The 27,055-nt window shown below is 42.7% G+C and overlaps 1 protein-coding gene across 2 annotated transcripts in view; it reads right to left on the reverse strand.

Moving 5' to 3' along the window:
* The window catches only part of PRICKLE2 (prickle planar cell polarity protein 2), a 327,787-nt gene that overhangs the window by 62,372 nt on the left and 238,360 nt on the right, over positions 1-27,055 (reverse strand). For both annotated transcript variants that reach the window (XM_029917658.1, XM_029917659.1), the window contains one exon: positions 26,845-27,028. In XM_029917658.1, the coding sequence (XP_029773518.1) occupies positions 26,845-27,028 (184 nt within the window). The remainder of the gene's footprint in view (positions 1-26,844; positions 27,029-27,055) is intronic.

The raw sequence follows: 27,055 nt of genomic DNA on the forward strand, positions 1-27,055 counted from the left end.
CTGTTTGAATCTGTGGCACGTGGCAGTTTTTACGACAAGTGCGCACGAGTTCTGAAATGGAGACCTAGAGAACAACTGGGTAGCATTACAGCTATAAGCAAGTGGCGATGGGCTGCTTTTAAGGGCCCATTTGTTCACTGTGCCCCCCACTTGCCAGAATTTCATTACCCAAGCAATAGGAGAAAAGTGGTGTTAGGTGGCGTCTAAGAGGTAAAATTGTACCAAGTTTGGCTCCCTTCTTTTTCTCTTGGAGACCCACATTATAATTTTAATTGGTTCGCTCAGGAAGTAATGTAGGAAATAACGGTCTAATACCTAATGCGTACACAGAACCCCCATCATGCTCCAACTCCCAGAGGATTAGGATCAAAAATCAGAAATTAAAGCTCATTTGATGTATTTTCAAAGAAGAGTATTTCAAAGACTAACCCTCCCCCCTTTTTTCTTCTCCCAACGAGATGAAACATTAAGCCATGTCTGATATAGGTTCAAAACATACCCAGAATCCAGTCACTTTTCGCTACCGCTATAGGACCACATAGCCACAACGAAGAGCCGCTGGAATGACTACCTCAGGACCCTGGTTTTCACCTTTGTTCCTCTGCCGGTGATTCTCTATTCAGCAGCAAGAATAACCCTATTTGAATATTAATCAGGTTATGTCACTCTTCTCAAAACCCTTCTTGACTTCCCATTCCTCTCTGATTCAAAGCCAAAGCCTTCATTATAAAGATCATGATCATGCCTCCTTAACACTGGCTGATCATCCTGCTCACTATATTCCTAGGGTCCAGTTCCATGGCCTCCTTGATAGTCCTCTCACCTCAGGGCTTTTGCACTAGCCATTCCCTTTGCCAGGAACATCCTTCCCCCTAGATATTTACGTAATGCCCCCCCCCTCACTTCCTCCAGTCTTTGCTCAAAAGGCACCTCATCAGAGAGGTCTTCTAGATCAGAGAGGACAACCCTAATAAATCAGCACCCCAGCCTCTTAGTCTCAAAACCCATGCTTCTCAATTGGGGCTAATGTTGAGCCCCCTGGGGTTATTTAGCAATGTCTGGAGACACTGTTGGGTGTCACAACTGGAGTGAGCATGTGTACGTGTGCAAACATGACATGCTATTGGCATACAGTGGGTGGAGGGCAGAGATGCTCCTAAAACTCCTACAGTGCATATGATAGCTTCCACAGTAAAGAATAATCTGGATCAAAATGTCAGTAGTGCTGAAACCCATAACCCCTTCACCTGCTTTTCTTCAGCGAACTTACCATTTGCTGATCACACTTAACTAGTTCATTTTCTCTCTTTCCTCTAGAATGTGAATGTCTGGGGTTTGGTTCATTATATACCCCCAGACCAGTGTCTTGTACCTAGCAGGTGCTCAGCACCTCTTTGCTGAGTGAATGCACACTGTGTTCCAACCTCATCCTTCTGCCTTTCCAGTTTGTCGAAGGATTGGGACACAGACAGGGAGCAAGAGAATAGACAGGGGAGGTTCCTGGAGGGGCCAGAGTAAAACTCCCAGAGCTTCCCATTCACCCCATCCAAGCAAGTGTTGATCACTGATGATTCCTGGGGTCGGGGGATGGAGGAGAGGCTAGAAGGAAGAATGGAGTAATGGCCCAGGGACTGTTTCTTTAAGAGGAAGGGGCCAAAGCAGCACCCACTTGCATCTGAAGTCAGAGAATTTGTTTCAAGTTGAATTGACTTTGTTCAAATTAAAGAAAATAATCACATTACTTCCTCCAGCAGCTCCTGTAATCCCAAATCACGTGAGCTATTTGGCTTATAGGCTGCACACACTCGCTCCTTCCCAAGCCCTTAAGCTCTTAAAATCTTTTCTTTAGAATATTAAACTTCCCTGTTTAGTTAGAAAATACTTTTCATTTAGTTTGGAGCATTCCCGGACAGTTATTTTATCCTGTCTTAAAGAAGAGGTCTCAGTAATCAAAAACTTGGAGTCTAAACACTTCCCCTTTAAACTACAAGTACATAAAGACTCCCTTTCTCTGATTTGACCAAAACATTCTTTGCAGAAAGTCTATGCATTTGCATACAGGCCCTTCATTTGCATACAGGCCTGGCTAAAAATTCCCCAACAGTTGCTTACATTTTTTTTTTTTTGGTAACAGTTTCAATATTGCCTTTAGACAAAATATACCCATACATAGGAGGGTAGTTTCCTATAGTGGTTAAATGTTTGGGCCCTGGAGTCCCATTGTTTGGGTCTGAATACCGGATTGAACACTCCCCATCTGTACACAGTTGGGCAAGCTACTTTATCTCTTAGAATGTCAATATCTCCATCTGTAAAATGGGGACGAAAATATTTACCTGAACGTAATGCAATGAGGCGCAAATGATATAATGCAACTAGTACAGAAGCAGGACACAGTGAAGGCTCTATTTCTTAGCCTTGAGGCAATCGAATGCATAAGTGATAAATGTCTGTGTTATGTTATGGACTGAATTGTGCCACCCCCCATCATATGGTGAACCCCTAACCGCCAATGTAATTGTATTTGGAGACAGAGACTTTAAAGAGATGATTCCATTTAAATGAAGTCAGAAGGGTGGGGCTGTAATCAGAAAGAACCAAACTCCTCTAAGAAGAGGAGAAGAGAGGCGCCTCCCCAGTGGCTCAGTCAGTTAAGCATCCAGCTTCGGCTCAGGTCATGATCTCACAGTTCTTGGGTTTGAGCCCCATGTCAGGCTCTGTGCTGACAGCTCAGAGCCTGGAGCCTATCTTCAGATTCTGTGTCTCTGACCCTCCCCTGCTCACACTCTCGCTCTCTCACGCACTCTCTTTCTCTCTCAAAAATAAATAAAAATATTTTTAAAAAAAGGAAAGATCCCAGGAGACAGACACACACACACACACACACACACACACACACACACACACACACACACACACAGAAAAGGCCATGGGAAGACGTACCCAGAAGGCAATCATTCAGAGGCAAAAAGAGATATCTGACCAGAAACCAACCCTGCTAGGACCTTGATCTTGGATTCCCTGCAGCCAAGACTACGCAGGAATAATGTCTGCTGTTTAAGCCCCCCAGTCTGTGGTATTCCTGTATAGCAACCTCAGCATACTAGACAAGACCATCTACTATATGCAAGGAACTGTTCAGAGCTTTCAGGGAAAGGACACGTATACAAATAATAAACTCCCCCTGGATGAAGGAAGTCACATGCAAGTAGGGTTATAAGAGAAGTATGCAAGTGACCATAAAGCAAAGTTAAAATAATGCAAGAGCATTGGAGGTAGACAAAAACTCTACAAAGTTTCAAAGAGCAATAAATCAAATCCCTAAAGGTGTACATTTGCCAATTTCCATGGAGGAAAGAATCTTGCTGTGGGCGATTAGGAGCTACCTGTGGGGCTGGGAAGGGATGCAGAGCAGTAGACACTCTGGTATTTCTGCCACATGGATGTAAGGGATGGAATAAACCCAAGAGCACAGATCAGAGTGAAATACAGGAGAGTAATCATGAAGTGATAAGTTCTTAGTATCTGTCACCTTTGTTTTTAATATATGTGTGTACAATTAAGTTTTAAAAATGGCTGAATTTGGGGCACCTAGGTGGCTCAGTCGGTTAAGCGTCGACTCTTGATTTCAGCTTAGGTCGTGATCTCTCAGACCGTGACCTCGAGCCCCACGTTAGGCTTGGCACTGACAGCACAGAGCCTGCTTGGGATTCTGCCTCTCCCTTTCCCCTGCTCTTCCCTCTTTCTCAAAATAAATAAGTCAACTTAAAAAAAAAAGAAATAAAAATACAAGTAAAAAAGATATTTTTAAAAAAGGCTGGATTTAACAATTGTCCTGAAACCTGACCAAATGGATCTTATGAGGTCAGTTACTTCCATCACACCAACTGTCAGAAACTTACATTGTTAGTTTCTTGGGCAAACTCTCTTCAAAACGGTAAAAATAGTAGAAGGCCTGGAAACACCCAGCTAGCTCGCATCTTTGATGGTTCTCGCAAATAGCGTATTGTGCCAAGTCATCGACCTTAGCTGATGCATCCTTCAAAACTTTTACGCTCTCTTGGTGCTTTCCATATTCTATCCATGCACGTGCCCAAAACCATGCCCTCTCTTTATAGATCTTTTATTTTGTTCCCTTCTTATTTCCTTTTTTAAACTGCTGTGCATAATACAGAAATGCAGAACGTTTTTAATCCACTGAGCCACTCAGGCACTAAGAACGTTTTTAATAAAAGTCATTTATGTATTGGCAGGTGTCTGGTTTTCTCTTCTAAAGTTACAAAGGATATGGATCAAACATATTGTAGGTATCCACAAAAAAGAAAAACAACAACAAAACCCCACCTCTAACCTTTTTATAAGCTAGCAATGTAACGGCCAATGGTATTCTCATAGGTCAGTTGTTCTTACTAAAAAAAAAAACAAAAAAGAAAAAACAAACAATGAAAAAAGAATCTCCACTTCTGGGAGAGCCCTTCAAATGTCAATGATGTTAATATTTGTCTACAGCGCAGAAGAGAGAAATTGTATTTGATATTCAATGTGTGAGCCTTGACTACAGCAGATGCTGAATCTACAACTGTGACCAAGTCATCTACTGTCTCTGGGCTTCAGTGTCTTTATTTCTTAACACTAGAGTAATTAACTCTAAGTAAGTAATTCAGTTCCAAGACTAGAGTACGTAATTGTACTCATTTCACAAAATTGTGAGGATTAAAGTCGATGACAGGAAAATACCATTAAGTGTAAGGGCATACATATATCTTTGTCAGATCACTATTATTACTGAAAATAACCACACTGGAGATTAGATTCACACTGCATTCATTACAAATGGGCTGGTAGTAATAACAACCTAAGTACAGTGGCCTAGGACCAATAGGCATTTTGTAAAAACCATCAAGCATCTAGGTTTCATCTTTCTGTACTATCATCCTGTTTGTGGCACCTGTTCTCCAAGTTACAAAATAGCTGCTGAAGCTCCAGCCATCGTATTCACATTTCAGCCAAGATGATGGGGAAGGTCAAGGGGAAGGTTACCTATCTCCCAAATGGATCAAGAAAATTGAAGGAGATTTCCTGGAAGTAATTGTACAACTTTTATTTATAACCTTTTGGCTAGACTAAGCTACAAGAGAAGTTAGGAAATGTAACCCTTAGTTGAACACATTGCTGCCCAGAGTAAAATCAGGTTTTGTTAGTAAGAAAGGAGGAGACATTTAACTGTATGGACACGCAGCAACCATGTCCCAGTAAAATATATTTTGGGTTACTCCTTCCCTGAGTGGACGTCTTAGCAATTTCCTATATGGCAGCTTTCCTGTGTGTTAAGTTATTGTTTTGGATTCTACGCTTCACCTACAATGTAATTAGCCTATATTCTTCCTTGATTATTAGAAACTACAGACTCATAATGCCATGCAAAATCATTGTGAAGAAAATTTAGAAAATATCAACAAGAGAAATCTTGAAACAAATTCTAACTTTCTAATTGGCTGAAGTGAGGCTTAAGGACACATGATACAATTCTTGTAAGAACTCTTCCTTAGACAGGAGTTTGGTGATCACAGAATGCTACTGGAAACCAATTTTAAACCTTCTTTAAAATGTTTATTTTTGAGAGGGAGAAATAGAGCACGAGGAGGGGAGGGGCAGAAAGAGAGGGAGACACAGAATCTAAAGCAGGCTCCAGGCTCTGAGCTGTAAGCACGGAACCCAACGTGGGGCTCAAACTCACCAACTACGAGATCATGACCTGAGCTGCAGTCGGACACCCAAACGACAGAGCCACCCTGGAGCCCCAGAAACCCATTTTAAAATGCAGGTTGGTGATCTTTATTTGGAATCAGTTAATTTAAGGCAGTTTCATTCCTGCACATTAAATGATGGTTGCAAACCCACAAAACAGTATGAAAATTAAGGGGCTCCATATACGTTATGAAACAAGCATTTCTGACCACCATGGCCACCCTCAGCCTGAGTTGCACTGGCCACTCCATTAAGTTTCAAATGTATTATGGGTACAATTGCAAGAATTTAGTCTTCCCTGTTTTGAGAGGCCAAAAGATCAGTGAAGCTAATGCCCTGGCCTGCAATTTCAAGGTTAGATATGGTCATAAGACTCTGATGTTCTATACTATGCAATTTTAGAGAAACAGATGGAAAAAAAAGGTTTGGATAGGATGAGCTAGAATATGTGACTATAACAAACAACAAAGTCTTACTGGCTGTGTATAACACTTTGTAATTAAAAAACATTTTTCTTAGGGCGGCTGAGTGGTTCAGTCGGTTAAGCGTCTGAATTCAGCTCAGGTCATAATCTCACAGTTTCTGAGTTCAGGACCCACACTGGGCTCTGCACTGACCGTGTAAAGCCTGCTTTGATTCTCTCTTTCTCCCTCCCTCTCTCTCTCTCTGCCCCTCCCTGACTTGCACTTTCTCTCTTAGGATAAATCAATAAACCTAAAAAAAATTTTCTTCTTAATGCTCTTATTGTGGTAAAGAATATTTAAGATTTGCCACTTTAGTTACCATAAAGTGTCTAATTCTGTGGCATTAATTACAATCACAATGTTGTACATCATCCACCATAATAATCTATTGCCTCAAGGTTTTCATCTCATACTAAACAGCAACTCTCTACCTTACATTAAGCATAAATTCCATATTTCTCCCTTCTCCCAGCCTCTTGTAACCTCTCAACTATTTTCTGCCTCTATGAAATCACCCAGTATGGACAATTCATCTAAGGACAATCATACAGTTATTTTCCTTTCTGGTTTATTGCACTTAGCACAATTTTTCCAAGGCTCATTCATATTGTATATATATCAAACATCATTACTTTTTCTGGCTTAATTACTATTCCACTGCATGAATATACCACATTTTGATTATATCCGTTCATCTACTGATAACATTTGGGTTGTTTTTGCCTCTTGACTACTGTGAATCATGCTTCAGTGTAAAGTATCTGTATGAATCTGTTTCCAGGTCTTTGGGTATAAACCTAGGAGTGAAGTTGCTAGATCATATGTTTAATTGTTTTGAGGATTTGTCAAACTGTTTGCCACAGTGCTTTCCATTTCCGCCAGCCATGTACATGTATGAGGGCTCCAATTTCTTAACATCCTCACCATCACTTGTTATTTTCCACTTTCCAAAATTATAGCCATTCACGGTACCTGGGGGGCTCAGTTGGTTGAGTATTTGACTCTTGCTTTTAGCTCAGGTCAAGATCTCATGGGTTCATGAGACTGAGCTCCAAGCTGGGTTCTGCACTGACAGTGTGGAGCCTGCTTGGGTGTTCTCCCCTTTTGCTGGCCTTCCCCCCTCCTCTCAAAATAAACAAATAAACCTAAAAACGGCCATCCTAGTAGGTATGAAATGGTACCCTACTACAGTTTTGATTTGCATTTCCGTAATGACTAATGATGTTGAGCATCTCTTCAAGTGCTTATTGGCCATTTGTTTTCCTTCTTTGGAAAAGTCTCTATATTCAAGTTCCTTGCCTATTTTTTAAATCGTGTTTTTGTTGCTGAGTTAGGAGTTCTTTATACAGTTTATATATGAAAGAAACTCTTATACATACTGCAGTTTAATTTCTCACTCACACTAATCCTCTGACATAAGTAGCCAGAGACCTAGGTAACAGGCTCTGTATTAATATGTGCCCCACAATGCTGACAGCAGAGAAAACAAAAGGCTAGAGCTGAACCCTGGCAATTAAATGCTTTCAATGGTGCACCTGGGTAGATCAGTACTTTCAGCATCTGACTTTAGCTCAGGTCATGATCTCTCAGTCCCTGAGTTCGAGCCCTGTGCTGGGCTCTATGCTGACAGCTCAGAGCCTGGAGCCTGCTCCAGAGTCTGTGTCTCCCTCTCTCTCTGCCCCTTTCCCACTCATGCTCTGTCTCTCAAAAGCGAATAAATGTTAACAAAAAACTTAAATGCTTTTATCTGGATGTATACCATGTGACTTCTGTGTGCATTTCATTGGTTAAAGCATGGTCATGCCTAACTTGCATGGGTGTAATTTGCATGTGCCTGGAAGAAACAGGAGTTAATTATTTGTTAACAACCCTAACACCTGATACAGCAGAAAAAGAATGGGGTGATGTGTGAACAAGGTATTACCTTTCGTAGAGGAAAGTACAGTCAATTCTTGGTATTCATGGTAGTAAAATTCTATAAAGTAACAGCAAATGCTGAAGTAGTAAATACTAAACCACTGCTCCTCGGGGAAATATGGACTAGATTCCTGCCAGCCTCTGGTCACAACGTTTTTGTCAGTGGATCAGTCTATGACTTTGTCTTAACGGTCTTACCTACATACATCTACAGTTGATTCATGAACAGTGAATTCACAGACGACAGCACTTTAACTCATGCTGAGTAGAGATCTATTATTATCTATGGCACATATATTCTCCATGAGACATTTCACAGGCGTCTTGCCCTCAGGAACACGAGACATCATTCCAGCACTAAGCTTGAGAGGCATCTCCTATAGCTAAAGCACCAACAAAAAGCACAAACACAAAAGAAGTAGCACTAAATAGACGACAAAAAGCGTGCTTCTTTTTACGAGAGGTGAAAACTAAAGGCAGAGCACTGCCTTGTTCAACCTCAACTGGCAGCGTGCACACTGGGCGATTCAAATTTTTCACCCCTCTACATGCGTCCTGGGATACCTGCAAAAGTGCTGTGGGTATTGATTTTGGGGACAACAGACTGTGAGGATGAGTAGTAGGCAAGTTTGTAAATACTCTGTGAACAATGAGGATCCAGCTAGATTATGATCTGTTTGATCTGTACAGGAGTAAGGAGCTGAGCCAGGATTCAAATTTAGGTCTGATTTCCAAGCTCATGCTCTTTCCGCTTTGCCCCACTGTCTTCATAAATCAGTCATAGGATGACACTCTGCACTGAGTATTTGATGAATCAATGGCCAAGGCAGCCACAGTCCATTCTTCAAGCTTGAGATTCCTGCTAAAGTCTTAAACACTGACCAGGAGAGAGCAGCTGGTTAATTATGAAAACGACACGGATCAAATGGAATTCTAAGGAAGGTGGAAATGAACCAAGTTACTTGGTCATGTGCACTCCTTGAAAATGTTCCACGGTAAGAATCGCATGAACTGATTCAGGCTTGACAAAGTTTTATTTCTGTGCAGTCTATGCAAGAGAAGTTAATGTGTTCAGGCTTAGCCTCAACAAAGACCATGTTGTCCTTGAAGCGACTGCTCCAATCCTTGAGAGTATATTTTTAAGTTTTATTAGTTTATTATTATCTTATGAATTTATTTTGTGGTAAAATACATATAACATAAAACTTTCTGCTTTAAACATTTTTAAATGGCATTAAGTACCATGTTGGCCAACCATCCCCGACATCCATCTCCAGAATTTTTTCATCTTTCTGAACTAAAATTCCATACCTATTAAATATTAACTCTTCAATTCCTGCTCCCACCACACAGTCATCATTCTCTTTTCCATCTCTATGAACTTGACTACTTGAGGGTAATTTTTATTACATGTTGGGACCAAATGTTCTTCAGCACTAACACTTCTCTGAAATAATGGTAAAAGTCAGTGGGGAAAAAAATGAGTCAGCCACTAAATCTACACTTACATTTAAGTCTTTTTATAATCAACTTTGCTTCCAGGTTGAATGGGGCAATGAAAGATTCCAGGGGAGACACTGGCCCCAGCCATCAGCATCTATAACAAATGAGGATGTGGGAAGTCAGTTGTTCAGAGAGAAGGCCCAGAAGATAAATCGCCACTGATAATTGGGCAAGTTATTACTCCTGACTTTTGGGCCTCAGGGCATAACTTAACATTTCACAGATCATAGAATTTCCATTATATAGCACCTCTTCCTTACTCAAGGCAGTCTCCTGATTATTCTAGAAGGGGCAGGAGAAGCATTCAGAAGTGTTAGCCAATAATTGGAAGAAAAGAGAACTCAATGTCAAGTAGGCTCAGACCCGGACGGTCAGTCTGGCGAGTATTCTGCCAGCTTCCTGACATTTCTGATGTAATCTAACGCTCATCCCCCATGTTATCACAGTCTCGTGCAAAGAACAGTGGATACTGTTATGTGGTTAGCCAACAACGGTGTCCAGTTGTAGTAGCATCCGGGAGTCTTGGTCTTCTGTGATAACTACAGTATCTTCCCTGGTTGCTGATAGCATTCTTTAGTCTTGTTTTAGTTAATTTACTGAACACTCCTCTAAACCTTTTTGGGAAATCAGCAGAATATGGATGAAAAAGAAAAGAAAAGCCTTAATTTTACTCATATGTTTAAAAATATTTTTCAATGTTGATTTACTGTTGAGAGAGAGGGAGACAGGGTACAAGTAGAGGAAGGACAAAAAAAGAGAGACAGAATCCAACGCAAGCTCCAGGCTCTGAGCTGTCAGCACAGAGCCCAATGTGGGGCTTGAACTCACAAACCGTGAGATCATGACCTGAGTGGACATCAGATGCTCAACTGACAGAGCCACCCAGATGCCCCTCGTATATTTTTTAGAAAGCAAACCTATAAAAATGGGGAGTTTCCACATCTGTTCCTATCTATGTAAAGAAAAGGGGAAAAGGATGTAAAATAAACATGAAATGATCTCAAAACTATTAGTATTGATATGATTTTGTTTTTAAATTGTTTTACTGAGGCTTGAGCAAATACAAACTCAAGTGAGGTCGCTAAAACAGCATACTCATGCAGGCGATTCAAGATGGAAAAAGTCTTTAATGAATCTAAAAGTGGTGCCAAACGTATATCACCTAAGTTCCCTGTCATAATTAGAAGGATGTAAACACTGATACTTTTAAAAAATGAACATGTGAAGACGCAGAGGCTGAAGGAAGCTCATGGTACTTGAACAGCGGCAAGGATTCAGTGCAGTGGGATGTGACGAACTGTGAGCAATCACTACAAAAATGGGAACAGAGCCTATAGCTTCCCAAAAGTGAAGGAACATGAAGGAAGCTTCTATTAAAAAGCAGAAGTAAATAGAAAAAGGGAGAAGAAAAAAGATGGCAAACACAAAATAACCAAAAAGTGGTAGCAATGAGTATCTAAGTGATAAGGAATGTAAATATATTATATCCATCATTTAAAAGCAAAACACAATATCCATCATATGCTGCTTATTTAAAACAAACTCATAAGAAAACATTGAAATGAAAAAGCAGTCTTGCCAATTATTCTAGCGTGCAATGTTAATACTGTGCAAGCCAGAATATAATTAGTAAATATATTATAATTTTATATATATATATATAAATAATTAGTAGTGATAAAGAGAGATTTTTACATGGGATTAACTGATCCTTGGTCACTTCAAAATTATTAGTGATACATTTGCTGATTGCTTTGTAATAGCCACTCATTCACCATTTATATTCTAGGAAAATATTATTAATGCAGCATTCACAAGCTTTTAAAAAACCACAAGAATGATTTTCATGTTAAAATAAATCAAATGCAAAAAATACTAAAAAGGGATGTTACATAATAAAAAGAAAAATCTAGAAAAATAGAGCGTACTCATAAACTAGCAGGCACCCAAAATACAGCCACAAAACAAGCCACATAAAGCAAAAATAGAAAACCAAGAATAAACAAACCCATAAATAAGATAAGGGATTTTAAGATACCTATCTCGGGCAATAGAAGATCAAAAAGGCAAAAAATTTAGGAAGGGAACAGAGGATATCACATCAATAGTAATTATTGCCCACTAACTCGATCTCATTCTATCCTAACAATTTGAAAACATTATCTTCCTATTCTTACTTTATATTGGGAAGAAAATATTTAACTCTTTATTTTCTAAATGAGAAACAAAAGCTATAAGGTGCTAAGGAACTTGGTCAAGGTCACTTAGAGATACCACTGTCTGAAACTGAAATTTTTGGATTCATAGCTCTTTCTGGATGTGGATATCCCTTCTCCTATCTCCTTGTTCTATAGTCCTTAAGTATTTCCCCTGATGTCATAAGGCGAAGAGTGGTAAAGGAAATAAACTCTGCTCCTTAAATTCCAGCTCCATGTGACAATGTGCAAGGTGTATGCTTCCACTCAGACTGTGTTCTTAAACATCAAACACAAGGTTCAGGTTCAATAGTTGCTTTTCTTTTTTAATTTTTTTTGGTATTTACTTATTTTTGAGAAGAGAGTGAGCGTGAGCAGGCGAGGGGCAAAGAGTGAGGGAGACAGAATCTGAAGCAGGCTCCAGGTTCTGGTGCAGAGCCTGACGTGGGGCTCGAACTCACAATCTGTGAGACTATGACCTGAGCTGAAGTCAGACGCTTTACCGACTGAGCCAACCAGGCTACAGTCCTTGTGTCTGTTTACCCTCTCCCCCATTCTCTAGACTACCACTTCAGACTTAGATCTCAGTTTTGTTATCTCATATGGGCTTTGCCATGAAAAGTGTATTCACACCAACTGGACTTCCAATTGGTAATTCTATTTAATGCTTCTTAAGATGCCAGGTACTGTTAGTTGCCCTATAAGGTGGGAACCATTACAATTTCATTTTATAAATGAGAAAAAAATGACTTCACCAAGGTAAAAAAAAACAAAAAACAAAAAACAAAAAACCTTCTCCAGTGACAAATACAGCCAGAGAGTGCCAGATGTGGATCAGGTCCCAGATGTGTCTGATACCACAGTGATGGCTTTCAATCCCTACGCTTGGGAAAGACCACCCACTGCTGTTATTTCAGCAGAACTGTTTCTTATGTAATATTCATCTTCCAGATGAATTCTTGATTATCCACACAGCAATGGGGTTCTGGAGAAGATGGTGCCTCATAACCATGAACAAGCTCAATGTCAAGTTTATCCATATGGATTTGAACCTCTCCCTCAAACATGCAAAGAGTTGCCAAGTGGTTGGCAAAATTAGTTGGTTGGTATTTCAGCTCTTCTCCCTGCCTGCCTCTCTGTCCGAGGCTATGATGCTTGCCATGATTTGTTAAATGTGAAAGGGGAAGGAGAAAAGAGAAAAGGGCCTGGAGTATTCACAGTCTTGACCATCATAGCTGGGGAGGGGGGGAACCTTCCCTCCTTTCCTCTACCAGTGATTCAACGCCAGTAGGGATGGAAACACCAACTCTTCTCACATCCTTTGGTAAGAGTCAATCAAGAGGTTTGCAGAACCCCAGGATTACAGGGAAATAATAAAGTAATAAGTGAGCTAGGCTAGTTAATGTTTACAGTCCTCTATAGGTTGGGGCTTTGGGGTACCTTTAGGGAAATTACACAGCTATTCTCCCAACTACAAATTAGAAAAAGCCCTTAACCTCTCAGGATAAAGTCCTGTGACACAGCAAGGTAAGCTGCAAGGTGCCTTAGGCTAAACAACATGTACTCCTCCTTTTGCAAGTCATCAGAGCCTAGGTGAGTATCAGCCTCCAATCACCCCCTGGGCCAGGCACCTCTGTGCAGTGCACAAACTGTACAACTCTATGTGGCAGCCCTGCTCTCCCCTCAAGCGAGAGCTTATGAATTTATCCATCTAGTTCAGGAAATGCAGGTTCCGGAAACTGTCCAAAATAATTAGCTGCTCTTAGCAAGAGCTGATCACTGAGTTTCAATCAGTCTTCCCAAGTGCCATAGCAGAAACAACAGCCACTGCTACTAACTGAGGGCCGGCTACATGTTAAGCACTGTCCCAGAGAATTTACGGAGATGATGAAGTGAGCCAGTTCGTGGAATTGATTTTTCAGTGCCATCCATCTGGATGTTGACAAGTTTCTGCCCCAAATCTCCTTTTTATTGTGCATAATTAATACTGAGCAGTCTTTCTGACAGCACTTGGCCAAAAGGCTCAGTTAATTCCGCAGGCAACCACAGCACCCTGGTTGAACCACAGAACCCTAGGAAGACCCACCCCACCATGGGTATGAGAAGATGCTTGCCTTCCTGCGACAGAGCAAGTCTGTCTGTTCATTCATTCCTGTGTTCATTTGACTGAGGCTTTTGAAATATAATAAACTGCACATATCCATAGTACATAACTTGATAAAATTTGACACAGATATACAGATATATGTATAGGCACAAAATCATCAGCATGATCATGGGAGAGAAAAAACCCTATTATCCTCGAAAGTTTCCTCCTCTCTTTTGCCTTTCCTCCTTCTCACTTTCCTCACCTTTCCTAACCCTAAGGAATCAGTGATCTGCTATTGATTAAATTATCTAGGGTTTTATATAAATGGAATCATAATGTGTGTAACTTTTGGGTCTGACTCCTTTCACTGAGAATAAAGATTTTATACTCATTCATGTTGTTGCATGTATCAAAAGTCCATTCCTTTTTATTGCAGAATAGTGTTCTACTATATGAATACAACACAATTTATCCTTTCATCCATTAGTGGACATATGGTTTGTTTCCAATTTTTGCCTATCCAAAAGAAAACTAAAAGCAGCCATTTTTAAAGCTCCCTGCTTTAAGTATTGGCTCACTTAATCCTTACAACCATGCTACAGTTATAGAATGATATTCGTGTTTTTCAGATGATAAAAGGAAAGTTCATGAAGGCGGATTACCTTGGTGGGTGTCTGGGAGCAGCACAGCTGGGATTTGAACACAGAGCTAGTGAGTGTCAGTGCTCATACTCAGAAATACCACAAGCTGAGAAGAACAGGTACTGAAAAGATGGAAGGCACGAGAGACCAACACAAAGCCTGATGTCTGTGTGGGTCTTCCACAAGGAGGATTGTCTACATCTGCCTGTGAATGAGTCCATGTTACACAAAGCAAAATATCAAGACAGGGGCTGGGAAGCGCCTGGAAAACAGCCACACTGGAATCACACCCAGACTAAGGTTTACACGTAATATTTACTCAATAAATAACTGTCAAATGAGGGGCACCGGAGTGACTCAGTGAATTAAGTGTCCGACTTCGGCTCAGGTCATGGTGTTGCGGTTCATGGGTTTGAGCCCCACGTCGGGCTCTGTGCTGACAGCTTGGAGCCTGGCGCCTGCTTCAGATTCTGTGTCTCCCTCTCTCTCTGTCCCTCCCCCACTTGCACTCTGTCTCTCTTTCTCTCAAAAATCAATAAACATTAAAAATTAAAAACAAAACTGCCAAATGAATAAATGGGTAAATGCATGAATATACAGATGAATAGATAGGTGGAGAAAATTAGTTATCAGTTGACTTGGTAGTAGATTCATCCAACCATCCCATGAAACTACTCAAAATATCTCATGAGTCATAAGGTAGAGATCATCTCGATAGTAAATCAACTGTCACCCGAGCTCACAGGGTAGGCTACTCAGTCCACGAAAAGGCTGGGCAGCAGTGAACACAGGCAGGAAGTCCAAATCCTGAGACCCACTTGTAGTCTTGAGGATCCCGGAATGCATTTCGTATAAAGGCTGCGGCCATCCATCTTAAAAGCTGAAAAATCCAATGGTAGCTATCCTTGCCTGTGTTTGCAAATAAGCCTTGGTTTCCCCAGGCATCATACTCTGTACACAAGTCTTGACAAGACCCTGCTGGTGGAATCTGGCCACGATGCTGCTGATTTGATCCGGCAGAGGCCCTGAAGCCTGAACCTAGCATCTAGTCCCATCTCTGACAGTTCCGTTGAAAACAAGTTCATTAACAGGCAGTTTTACTGAATACTGTGCACGGCATATTTCCCATTGCCATGTGATGATGTCACTGCATTTACAGAGCCAAGATCAACACTGGTTTCCTGAGAACTGTACGGGAGATCGCTTTGGGGCCTCCTTCTGTCCCCCTTCCCCACTCACCTCTCACATTGCATGGAAAGCACTGGGATGAGTGACAGCGAAGGTGAACGCATGAGAGGCCGCTTAGGAGAAATGCAATCCAATCCAGTTGGAGAGCTGTGCACTTACTGCAGCCATGAAATTCCATTTTGAGCTCAGCATGTGCTGATGGAATAATGAAATGAAGATGGCAGTGCAAACGGCTGGTGAGTCTAATGATGGTGTTTGTGGGGTTTTTAGAGGGGCCGTTAGATTGTGCGTTCCCTTCTTATGAACCAGAACCACCCAGCGGGCCTAGAGAGATGAACCACTTTGTCATTCGTCACTCCCTTCCCCCAGATCTGCTGGCCTCTATCCCTCTCAGTATAAATAGCTTCACACATTACAAAAGAACAAACTGTCAATAGCCAGTAGTGAATTGCAAAGCTGGGTGCTAGCACTGGGGACCCAGCCCAGGGGTGAGTCATAGCTGTAAAATTCATGGCTCTGGAACAACAGGGACCAGAGCATTTTCTGGGTCAACGGGCCAAGTGGAGGGCTGAGAACAGGACCGGGGAAAGGATTTTAAGAGCATCTTGAATTCTCCTGTAACATTAGCAACCTTGTCTTCAGGTCATATTCAAGAGACGTCAGTCAGGGTCAAGATGCCAGAGATGGAAGGGGGTAGCTTTGGGGACTCATCCCGTTAGTACCCACAGGCAACTCTGCTGCAGTGTCTTGAAGACTCAAATAACGATCGTGGCGATGACAGCAGGTGCCATTTGAGGAGGACCTGCTATGGGTCTGCAGTGAGGCTCTTTAAAGAGAAATGCAGTTAGACTTCACAGCTACTGCAGACTTGGGCATGAGTCTCTTCATTTGGCAAGACAAAACGAGTGAAGCTCAGTGCACTCAAGGTTGCAGAGCTAAGATTTGGCTCCACAGATGTCGAACACTGGTTTTTTTCCACTACCCTCGAGCCACAGTTCTCAAAATTTGGCACATATCAGAAACACCAGAAGTCCCTGTCCAAAAAGAATGTTGAGCCCACCTTCAGAATTCTGGTTCAGTAGCTATGGGACAGAGCCTGGGAATCTGCATTTTTAAGAAAGTTCCCAAGCCATACTAATGCTGCTGGCATAGGACCCTTACTTTGAAAAGCCACTGGGTGGCTCAGTCCGTTAAGCCTCCAACTTCGGCTCAGGTCATGATCTCATGTTCGTGGGTTCAAGCCCCGCATCAGGCTCTGTGCTGACAGCTTGGAGCCTGGAGCCTGCTTCAGATTCTGTATCTCCCTGTCTTTCTGCCCCTCCTCCTCTCATGTTCTGTCTCTCTCTCTCTCTGTCTCAAAAATAAATAAAACATTAAAAAAAAAACTTTAAAAAAAAAAGAAAAGAAAAGCCACTAGATGAGGCTGACAAAATGTGGGTAATCTAACTATCATTCTAAGGAACAAGTCAGCTTGGGGGTGCTTATGTAGTTTAGTTGGTCAAGTATCGGACTCTTGACTTCGGCTGAGGTCATGATCTTAAGGTTTGTGAGATCGAGCTTTGTGCTGGGTTCCTTCTTGTAGAGCACAGAGCCTGCATGGGATTCCCTCTTTTCCTCTGCCCCTCCCTGACTTGCTCTTTCTTTCTGTCTCTCAAAATAACTAAAAAACATTAAAAGTAATCATTTAAGCAACAACTCATCTCAAATGTCACCTCCTCAAAGAGGCTTTCCTCAGCCACCTCATCTGAAGTAGCTTCTCTAAATTAGGGACCAGCAAACTACAGCCTTTGATTGAAATCAGGCCCACTGACCATTTCTTTTAAATAAAGTTTTGTTGTCACCTGCCCTTTCACCTACATACTGTCTATGACTGCTTTTCCACTACAATATCATAGTTGGGTATTTGCAATAAAGATTCTATGTCCTCCAAAGCCTAAAATACTACATAGGGCTCTTCTCAGAAAAAGTTTGTCCTCTCTGGCTCTCAATCATATCACCCTTTCTTAGTGCTTCTCCTGTACATACCACTTTCTGAAAGTCTTGTTCATTCCGTTGTTAATTTGTCTGCATCCTCTGCTATGATGTCAGCTCTGCAAGGGGAGGGATACTTGTTGGTTTGGGGCTGTCCCTCAGTGCCTGGAAAAGGCCTGGCATACAGCTGGCACCCCATAAATGCCTGCTGAATGAAGGAGTTTCACCAGTGAGTGTCCACCTAGGTGATACTGCAGAGGAACACAAGGGCCACTGCAGGAAGTAGAGAAAATGTGATTCTCACCATGCAGGCTGTGAACCAGGATGAAAGAGGAGAAGAGCCAGAGATAAACCGAGATTGTTGATGGGGGATTGTTTCCTGCTTCCTGCAGGGATGGGGCAACTGGAGGTGGAGAAGAGAGAAATCCCTTAGTCACCACAGTCAACCTGAGATTAAAGGAAACTTCCCTCCCCTAAGAATGAAAGAGCCTTGTGTGACGCATGTGGCATGCTCTTCCAACACATGCCAAGTCGGCTTCCTTGGATCTGATATCCTGGGTGGGTCGCCAGGAAAGAAAGAGGGTGGAGGAAGAGCCCAAACAAGCACTGGAGTTGCAGAGACAGCTGGTGTGAATCCTGGCTCTGCCCTTTACTACCTGTGGCAACTGAGAAGAGTTTCTGACCCTCTCTGAGGGCCAAGGTGTTCCATGGAAAAGGGAGAGATTCTGTACAAGGACTAAATGTGATGGTCACTGCAGGTAACGTCTGTTTTACTGAACGAGTGGAATGGATCAGACCTTATTCTAGGCACCAGGTACCAGTGTTGAACATGACAATGTGTGATTCGCTCCAATGGGTGCACATTTGAAAAGGGAGGGCATGAGATAAAAGGGGTAGACATAAACCTATAGGGAGTATCTGCATAGGGCCTCTCTGTTGCCTTACCCCTACTTGCAGGCAGAAACATCAAGGTGATGGGTATGAGGGCCCCTTCGATCTCCCAGGGGCAATCAGACAGTGGGGTTTCCCAGGCTTCACATCCATGGATGTCTTGGCAAGAGCTGGACACTGCATGGGCTCCATTTACTTCTCCCCAAACCATTTACAACACCCTGCCCAAATTCTTTTTAAGGTTTTTAAAGTTTATTTATTGGAGAGAGAGCACGTGAGAGTACATGTGCATAAGCATGTGCACAAGAGCAGGAGAGGGGCAGAGAGAGGAGAGGGAATCTCAAGCAGGCTCCACACCGTCAGGGCAGAGTCTGATGTGTGGCTCAATCTCACTGTTGAGATCACAACTTGAGCCGAAATCAAGAGTCAGATGCTCAAAGGACTGAGGCGCCCAGGTGCTCCCCATTTTTTAAAATATATATATTTTTAAGTTTATTATAGAGAGAGAGAGAAAGAGAGAGCACCCATGTGCATACACGCACACAAGCAATGGGCAGGGGGCAGCAGAGGGATGAAGAGAGAAAGAATCCCAAGCAGGTTCAGTGCTATCAGCGCTGAGCCCCACTCAGGGCTTGATCTCAGGAACTGTAACCGTGACATCATAACCTGAGCTGAAATCAAGGGTCAGATATTCAACCAGCTGCGCCACCCAGGTTTCCCCCAAATTCTTGATGCAAATACAAAGTTGGTACTGATTTCATTTCACTTCTGAGCTTCACATAAATGGATACTTTAGCATCTTCTACAGCCAGATCCTTGCCCGGTTGAATTCTTCATGTTATTCAGCAGCAGTCAGGCTGTCCCTGACCAATCAGTCTAGGTGAACTGGTCCTCCCAACACTCCGGTCCACGTCCATTATCGCAGAAGCTGCCGTATGTCCTTCATGGTATGGGTTAAATGAGACACAACGTGTAAAGTGCCTCGCACAACAGTTGATACATATAAGAGTCCACTAAATGTCTATATCACTATTATTAAAATGACTGTTCTTTTTTCACTGATCTTAAGCATCTATCTGTTTTCTAATTTATGTCTCTAACACCCTCTTACAACTCTAATCTAGCCGAAACCTTCATTATCTTGTTTATGGTTTTATCCTTAGTGCTTAGAACAATGCCTGAAGTAGTGGATACACATGAGTACCTGCTGAATAAGCGAATGGATGCAGGAAGAAAGCCCAGGCACTATGCCCTCTTCACAAAATTCTCCAGCACACTCTCTGATTCTCTCCTTACCCTCTCGGGAGGACCGCGAGGGGGACACTGCCAAGAAGCCCACCCACGAGAAAGCGGTGCTGAAGAGAATCTAAGTGGCAAAGAGAGGCCAGAGCCCAGAGCGATGCCTCCCTCTGACTTGCTGACCCCCTGAGGGGCGGTTTGTAGACTATTCTCTTTTGTGGGGAGGCTATCTTCGCACTCTGAGCAGCCTATGAGCCCACTCCTCCTAGGCCTAGTGACTGTGATCTTGCAGATTTCAGGCACCAAGGGAGGTGGGTGGGGGAGCTCATTTCTTCGGCAGACAGCTCCGAAACCTGCTTGGGGCACGGGAGAATTCAGTCGGGTAGCTCCGCCGGGGCCCCTGTCCAAGTCGCTGTGGCACGGCTGGGACAGCACTTCATGAGAAAGATGTCGCACCTTTACAACATTCACACAGCTGACAACGTGGGGAACAGAGAGGCCTCTGTCTTGGCAGAATTCAAAATGAGGTGACTGAAAGCTTTGAGAGAAGGCCGAGACAGAGCCCGGGACTCCCATTAACCCTACGCTTCGCTCACCATCTCCACCCTCACCGAGCCTTTCTCTGGCCTGGACAAGCCGATGTTCCTTTCCTCTTCCTGCCTGTGTAGGGCTATAGTCATCACTGACACTACAGCTTCACAGGAAGGACAGTAAGGTAACAACCACCTCGGCGAGCAACTTCTGTGCACATACGCTCCCTCATTCGGGGCCCAGACCTGCCATGTGGCCTATATGCTTAAGTATCAGCTCCCAGGCTGAGTTGTTGGAGACTGAATGGGTGTCTGTTGCTCTGTTGTGTGACCACAGGCATCTTTTTAAATCTCTTTGGTGCTTTATTCACCTCTGAAACAGAGACAGGAATAGCAATGACCTAGTAAGGCTGTTGGGAGAATTAAACAGGCTGATGCAAGCAAAATTAAAGATGGTGGTGGGCACATAACCAGCGTTGATAATTTTCTCTACTTTCGTCATCATCATGAGAAAAGCAATGCTCGTGGAAAGTGAGTACCTTCCTGCGGTCACAAAGGGATAGAGCAGTGGCCCGATTTGCCGACTGCAGGGGTGAGGTTCATCCTGCTGGACCATGTGGCTTCTTCCTCCTCACCCTGTGACTCCCAAAGGGCTCCCCACATTTGGACTGAGGTACAAATGATTCTGAGCCAGACCCTTGGCTCCTCCCACCATGCTCCAGGCCCAGGTCTTAGAGCCAGAGGCTTTCCTGCACGTGTGGACTAGAGCCCAGCATGTCAGGTGATGCCACCCCGGTCCCCTGTCCCCTGTAAGCTGAGAAAACCTTGAAGCCACCGAAATGGTTTGCGGAATCTGATTAGAACACATACGTTTCAAGGAAACACAAGGAGCAGGAAAAACTGATACAGAATACTCCTTTATGTTATTAAAAAAAAGCATTTTGATGACTTTTGTCTTTTCCATGTAAGGCAATCCTGAACCTTCCTGCTTCTGCCAAGGATCCAGGTCACCTGCCTGTCTCTTAACAGATATCTGTTGGCTGTCTGCCTGGGGTCAGGCACTGTGCTAGGGATTGGGGGATCCCTGAAGAACCAACCAGACAAGATCCCTGCCTTCTTGGATCTTAGAGCTAAGTGGAGGAGGCAAATGCCAAACAGATAATTACACAAGTGTTTAATTACATTTGAAAAAGTGTGAATAAGGAAAGGTGCAGGGATTTCTACACAGCATGTAACTGGGGACCTAATGTTGTGGGTGTAGGATGTGGTCAGAGAAGCACTTTCAGGAAGCACACTTACTCTGATACCTGATGGATGAGCAATGGTCACTAAATGAGACGCCAAATGAAGACATTTATATTCCTCCAAGAGACATATTCCAGACTTTCACAGGGCTTGAAACCAACGAGGTCACCCCCTTCTGTAGGCAGCAGTGAAGGATCTGCTTTTCCACATGTGGCAGAAGACTATGAAAGTCCAACATTGGACTCCTGGTATCTTCATCCTTCCCATGAGAATTTGATGTGCGAGTTGAGACTTCTGGACAAATCATTGCTCTTTATGTGCAAAGACACAGTTAAGGTCAAGGGATTGATAATAACACTTGGAAGCCAAGGGTGGGGGACATTCATATTTGAGAACTGTTTCCAGATACTGGAGTATCCAAAACACGGATGAAGAGGAATTCACTCAGGAGAAGCAATCTGATGGTGTCTTCAGGCTTGCATGAGCAATGAGCAGAATTAACAGAAAAAACACATCCCTATGGACCCAGTGAAGACTATCCACCCAGAGGACTTACTAGTTAGAACCTTTCTGGAGGACAGTTTCTCACAATAAATCAAAAGCCTTAAAAAAGATTCACATGTGACCACGCCACCTCTCAGAATTGTTCTTCAGGAGAGGAACAGGCGAATGCATAGGGTGGCTGGCTGCTGCCGCCTTATCTAATGCAGCAGAGAGCTACCAACAAGGTAGCTTTCACAAAGAAACCCTCAGCTCAGGTGCTCAACAGTGGCACTCTTGGCACTCGGGAGGGGTCGCTTTATCTTTGTGCAGAAGCATCTGGGGATTTTCAGGATGCTTAGCATCACAAACCGCTACCCATGTTAATGCTAGTGAAGTTATTTTGACGATAACTACCCCCATACTTCTACACATCCCTTTCCAAAAGGTCCCCCTAGTGATGGTCCCACTCCAGCTGGACACTCCCAGGGAGGACCAAACAACCCTTCCAAAGGTTAATATGGATCTAAATGTACCGATACTGAAAAATGTTCACGGTAGATGATGTGAAACAAAAGTCAAGGTAAGCGGACAGTGTCATCACATGTTTGTCCAAAACAAAACAGAAGTACTCCTTTTATAAAGATACTTGCTGTATGCATATAATAAAGGTTGCCAAACAATAGTCCTTACTGGTGGAATGATGGGGGAGTTTGAGCCACTTCCTTAGGTATCTCATATTTTCTTTTCTTTCTGTTTTTTTTTTTCAATGAGCCAGTTTTCCTTATGTAAAAGGAGAACTGGAGTTCTGTTTTGGAGAATAAAAGATGGCCATGTGCCCCTGCCTGGTCCTCACACCACTCCGGTCCTCATTTTGACTGGCTGAGGATAGCAGGGTCTGTTTGGAGAGCACTGGCCTCTGCAGGAGCAGCGAGGCTCCCCACTTCTTCACTCTGCTACATACTGATCCTGCTCCCCAGGAGCAGCTCTCCCACCACAACTAGAACACGGTAGGCACCTGAGTCAATGTTTGCTAATCCGGGTCAGCCTTTTCCATCCTGACTGAGCCACAAGTTTGCTGATTGACCCTTTAGGCTTTAGCATCACTTTCATCCAGTGGTTCTCAAATGGGCTGTCCAACCCCACTTGAGTGAACCCCTAGGGCCACTGGCTGCTGCCTGGAGACAAGTTTGGTCATCCCAAGGTCTTGGGAAGCAGGTGGTGTGGGCTCCTGGGATCCAGTAGGGAGAGGCCACGGAAGATGCTAGTTATCCTACACTGAAAGGGACAGCCCCAGCAGCAAAGAATTATCCAGCCCCAAATTCCAATGATGCTCCAGTAGAGAAATCCTGCTCACCCTGGGCCTTCCTTACAGCATCCTGACTATTTTCCAAATTCTTCCTGAAGTATCATCCACTATAAATTATCACCATAGCATCTCTAGGAGACAGGGCTCATGTGATTAACTGAGTGTGGAGACAAAGTGGAGCCTTAAAGAAGACCACAGATGGCCAATCTGGACAACTTAGGTCCCGGAGGGCTCTGTGGATGACAGGCCACACCTTGTTTGAGGCCAACAGAGGGGGAGGGAATGTGGACAGCGTCCCTGATTAACAATCACTGAGAGTCACAACATAAATACCCTTCCTTTCTGGCATCATCTGTTATATTTATCATTTTTCACACTACTTTAATAAGGCTGGGTTTTGTAGCTAGAATATTTTTATTTTTATATATTTTTTTAAAACTTTTATTTATTTATTTCTGAGAGAGAGTGAGAGAGCATGCAGGGGTGGGAAGGGGCAGAGGGAGAGGGAGAGAGAGAATCCCAAGCAGGCTCCATACTCAGCCCAGAGCCCTATGTGGGGCTTGATCCCACAACCCTGGGATCACATCTTGAGCTGAAATCAAGAAAGAGGTAGACACAAGCTGACTGACCCACCCAGGTGCCTCTCAGATAGTAGATTTTTAAGAAATTAAACGCCCATATTCAAAAATACCTCTTGAAATGGGACGTGACTTCCATGTGCATTATATGTAATTGAAGGCATTTCTCAGAAGAAATAGAATAATAAAGAGTATCACCTGAAGGTATAGGACCAACCCCATGATCAGGGAGTAAAATGAAAGGTTCTCACAGCAATGAAAGCACATTACTCTCAACCTTAACTAGTCTTTAGTGTTTTGCCTGCAGCGCAGAGCATTTAATGTTCACTGTAATTTCTCCTGGTAGAAAAATGAATTTTCTCAAATCAGAGACAACTAACATGATATTAAACATCAGCATTTTCAGCAGAAAACATTCAGGGTCTCAAATTTTTCTAATCTTAGAATGTTCTACACAGCTTTAAAAAATACTTTAAATGTATAAATAGTTCCATAATTGATTTTAAAACACCTCACAATTTTATTTTTATTTTTTGTAGAGGGGGGAAGCCAATGGAGAAGGAGAGAGAATCCCAAGCAGGCTCTGTGCTGACAGCTCAACACAGGGCTTGACCCCACAACCATGAGATCATGAACTGAGCCAAAATCAAGAGTCGGATGTTTAACCAACTGAGCCACCCAGGTGCCTGAACAATATCATAATTAAAAAATTTGATTCCCATTTCTTTCATGCAACATGATCTCTTCAAACATCTTTAAATATAGACTCATATTTTATTAGGCAACTATACAGTCGATAGAATAGCCTGAGGAGATAATCTCTCCCTCTCCCTCTCTCTCTCTCTCTCTCTCTCTGGAGAACAAATGCTCCTCCTAACCCTCTGTGTCACATAGGTTTGAGCAAGTTCAAGGAAGAGAGAAAAGCATCCAAGAAACAGGAGAGTTATCTAAGAGACAGGAATATCCTTTCATTGGACAGAATTCAACTCATGTGTTGAATAGCACTAATTGTCTTCTTTCAAAACAAATCAAAGAAAGTGGTTTTATGTTTCCCCAAAACGTTCACTTTGGATGAGTCAAGTGACCTTCAAAAATACTATAAGCACTCACTTTCAGAATTGGTGAACTGAACCAAGACCCCACTTCCGCAACTGCCTGTTTTCTTGGGCCTACAGAAAATTTTCTCCACATCTGAAAACCACAGAATGATTTTTCATGGTCTTAGAGAAGAGTCTACCTAAGCAGGGAACCCAAAATAGCTTAACTTCAGAATTTCAGGGCCCAATTTTGCAGAAAGCAATGTGAACAAAAGAAAGATGGGCCTTTTAGAAGTTGCTGGAAATGAGGTTAGCAAGAAAATGAAATAAGCTCACAGATGTATCTAGGTGTGAAAATTCACTGCTCAAATACTGGCAGCAGGGTAGTGATGTCAAACAAAGATATCCAGTCACCCGTCACCTCATTTGAGTTTTCAGACAAACTCAATCAAATATTCTCATTTTTCTGAAACTTACTCTTAATAACACAATCTTCAGTGAAGCAGAAGAAAATAAAGATAAAACCTTAAGCTGTAAACTGAGAGAAAATGGTCTTATTTTTTCCTGATAATATCTCAGCACAGAACTCCCTTAAATTCTCATGGAGATCATTTTCTATGAAGGTTGTTGTTCTAAAATATTTTCTTCCTAGGAAGAATTAGGACAGGGATCACAAAACTGAAGGGCCTGTAGGGCTTAGGAAGGTAACATCAAAGGCTGAAATGGACTGGGCGATCTGGAGAGATCCAGCTGTTTGAAAAGAATGGCCAGCACCCAGCTCAATGGTCAAGCACCAATTCTTTTAGGGATGGAATGTCACACCCTCAATTCTTTAAGACTTTTACATTCAAACTCCTCATTTTTAAGGATTAGTCACTAATTCAAATTTTTACATAAGACTTTGCTGACTGACCCAATCCTGCCAGTGTGCTTGATGTTGGGTGCTGATTTGTGACCTCCAATATTAGAAGAAAATGAGAAGCGAAGACTCATCAAAGAGATGTTATCCGTGTCTTACTCTCTAGTCATTTGGGAATTCTTGGGTCTTTTTTAATCATAAAGAACTTTTTCTAGTAGCATTATCGCACAGAAATGTCCTGACTTTACATTTTCAGGGTCTTTTAAGCTTCAAAACATTCTGTCAGAAATAGGGAAGATCACGCGAGAAAGAATTTTCTGCATTGGAGGGAAAAATAGGGGTGTACATCACATAGATTGTGAAAGTATTCAGCTAAAAGAAGGGGCTTCTAAACCAACATGAGTTTGGTGGAAGAGAAAATTCCAACTACACAAATACAAAGCAGAGGCTGTATATCACTGAGAAAGACACAGTGAAACAGAAAGAAACCGAGTTCATCTAATCAAGCCAATAATATTTACAGCCTGTAGGTAATGCCAAATATTTCAGGAAATGCCAATGTCTTTCTTTGTAAAGCAAGGCCAAACGTCGTATTTAAACACAGCATATATCACTGGGAAGAATAAGGCAAGTCCCTATTTCCTCCCTCTCCTTAACAAAGAATCTTAAAGATTCATGGCCAAACAGAACTCTCTTCCACCCTTCAGAAATCAAGTTTCCTTCTCTAAAGTTTCAACGCCAATGTTTCTAGTCACTCTTCTGTTGATAGTTAATAATGGCAACCAGAACGAATTAAAAGTGGCCCAGGCAGGACACACTCCCGACTGGGGCCCCAGACCTCGTCAACCCACATAGCCCCAACCGCTTCTCTGAGTCAGCAAAGTTACCTCTTCCTTCTGAACTGGAATGAGGAAGGACAGGCGGCCCAAACCACAAGCGCCCTCCCGTCAAGAATGGTACCTGTTCAGGCTTCAGCCCTGGCGGGATCCAGGCGTACTCCTCCAAGGCGCAGCCTGAGTCGTCATCTGAGGTTGAGTTCCTCTGGAAGTCAAACATGAGTTTGCTGACAGTCTTCTCCATCTCTAGGGGCATCACTGTCACCATGTGCTCCTCCTGAGGACACTTGCAGTGCAAGCAGATCTTCCTGCAAGCAGAGAAGGCGGGAGGTGAG

Source organism: Suricata suricatta, chromosome 12 (genome assembly GCF_006229205.1).
Source record: "Suricata suricatta isolate VVHF042 chromosome 12, meerkat_22Aug2017_6uvM2_HiC, whole genome shotgun sequence".
NCBI lineage: Eukaryota > Metazoa > Chordata > Mammalia > Carnivora > Herpestidae > Suricata > Suricata suricatta.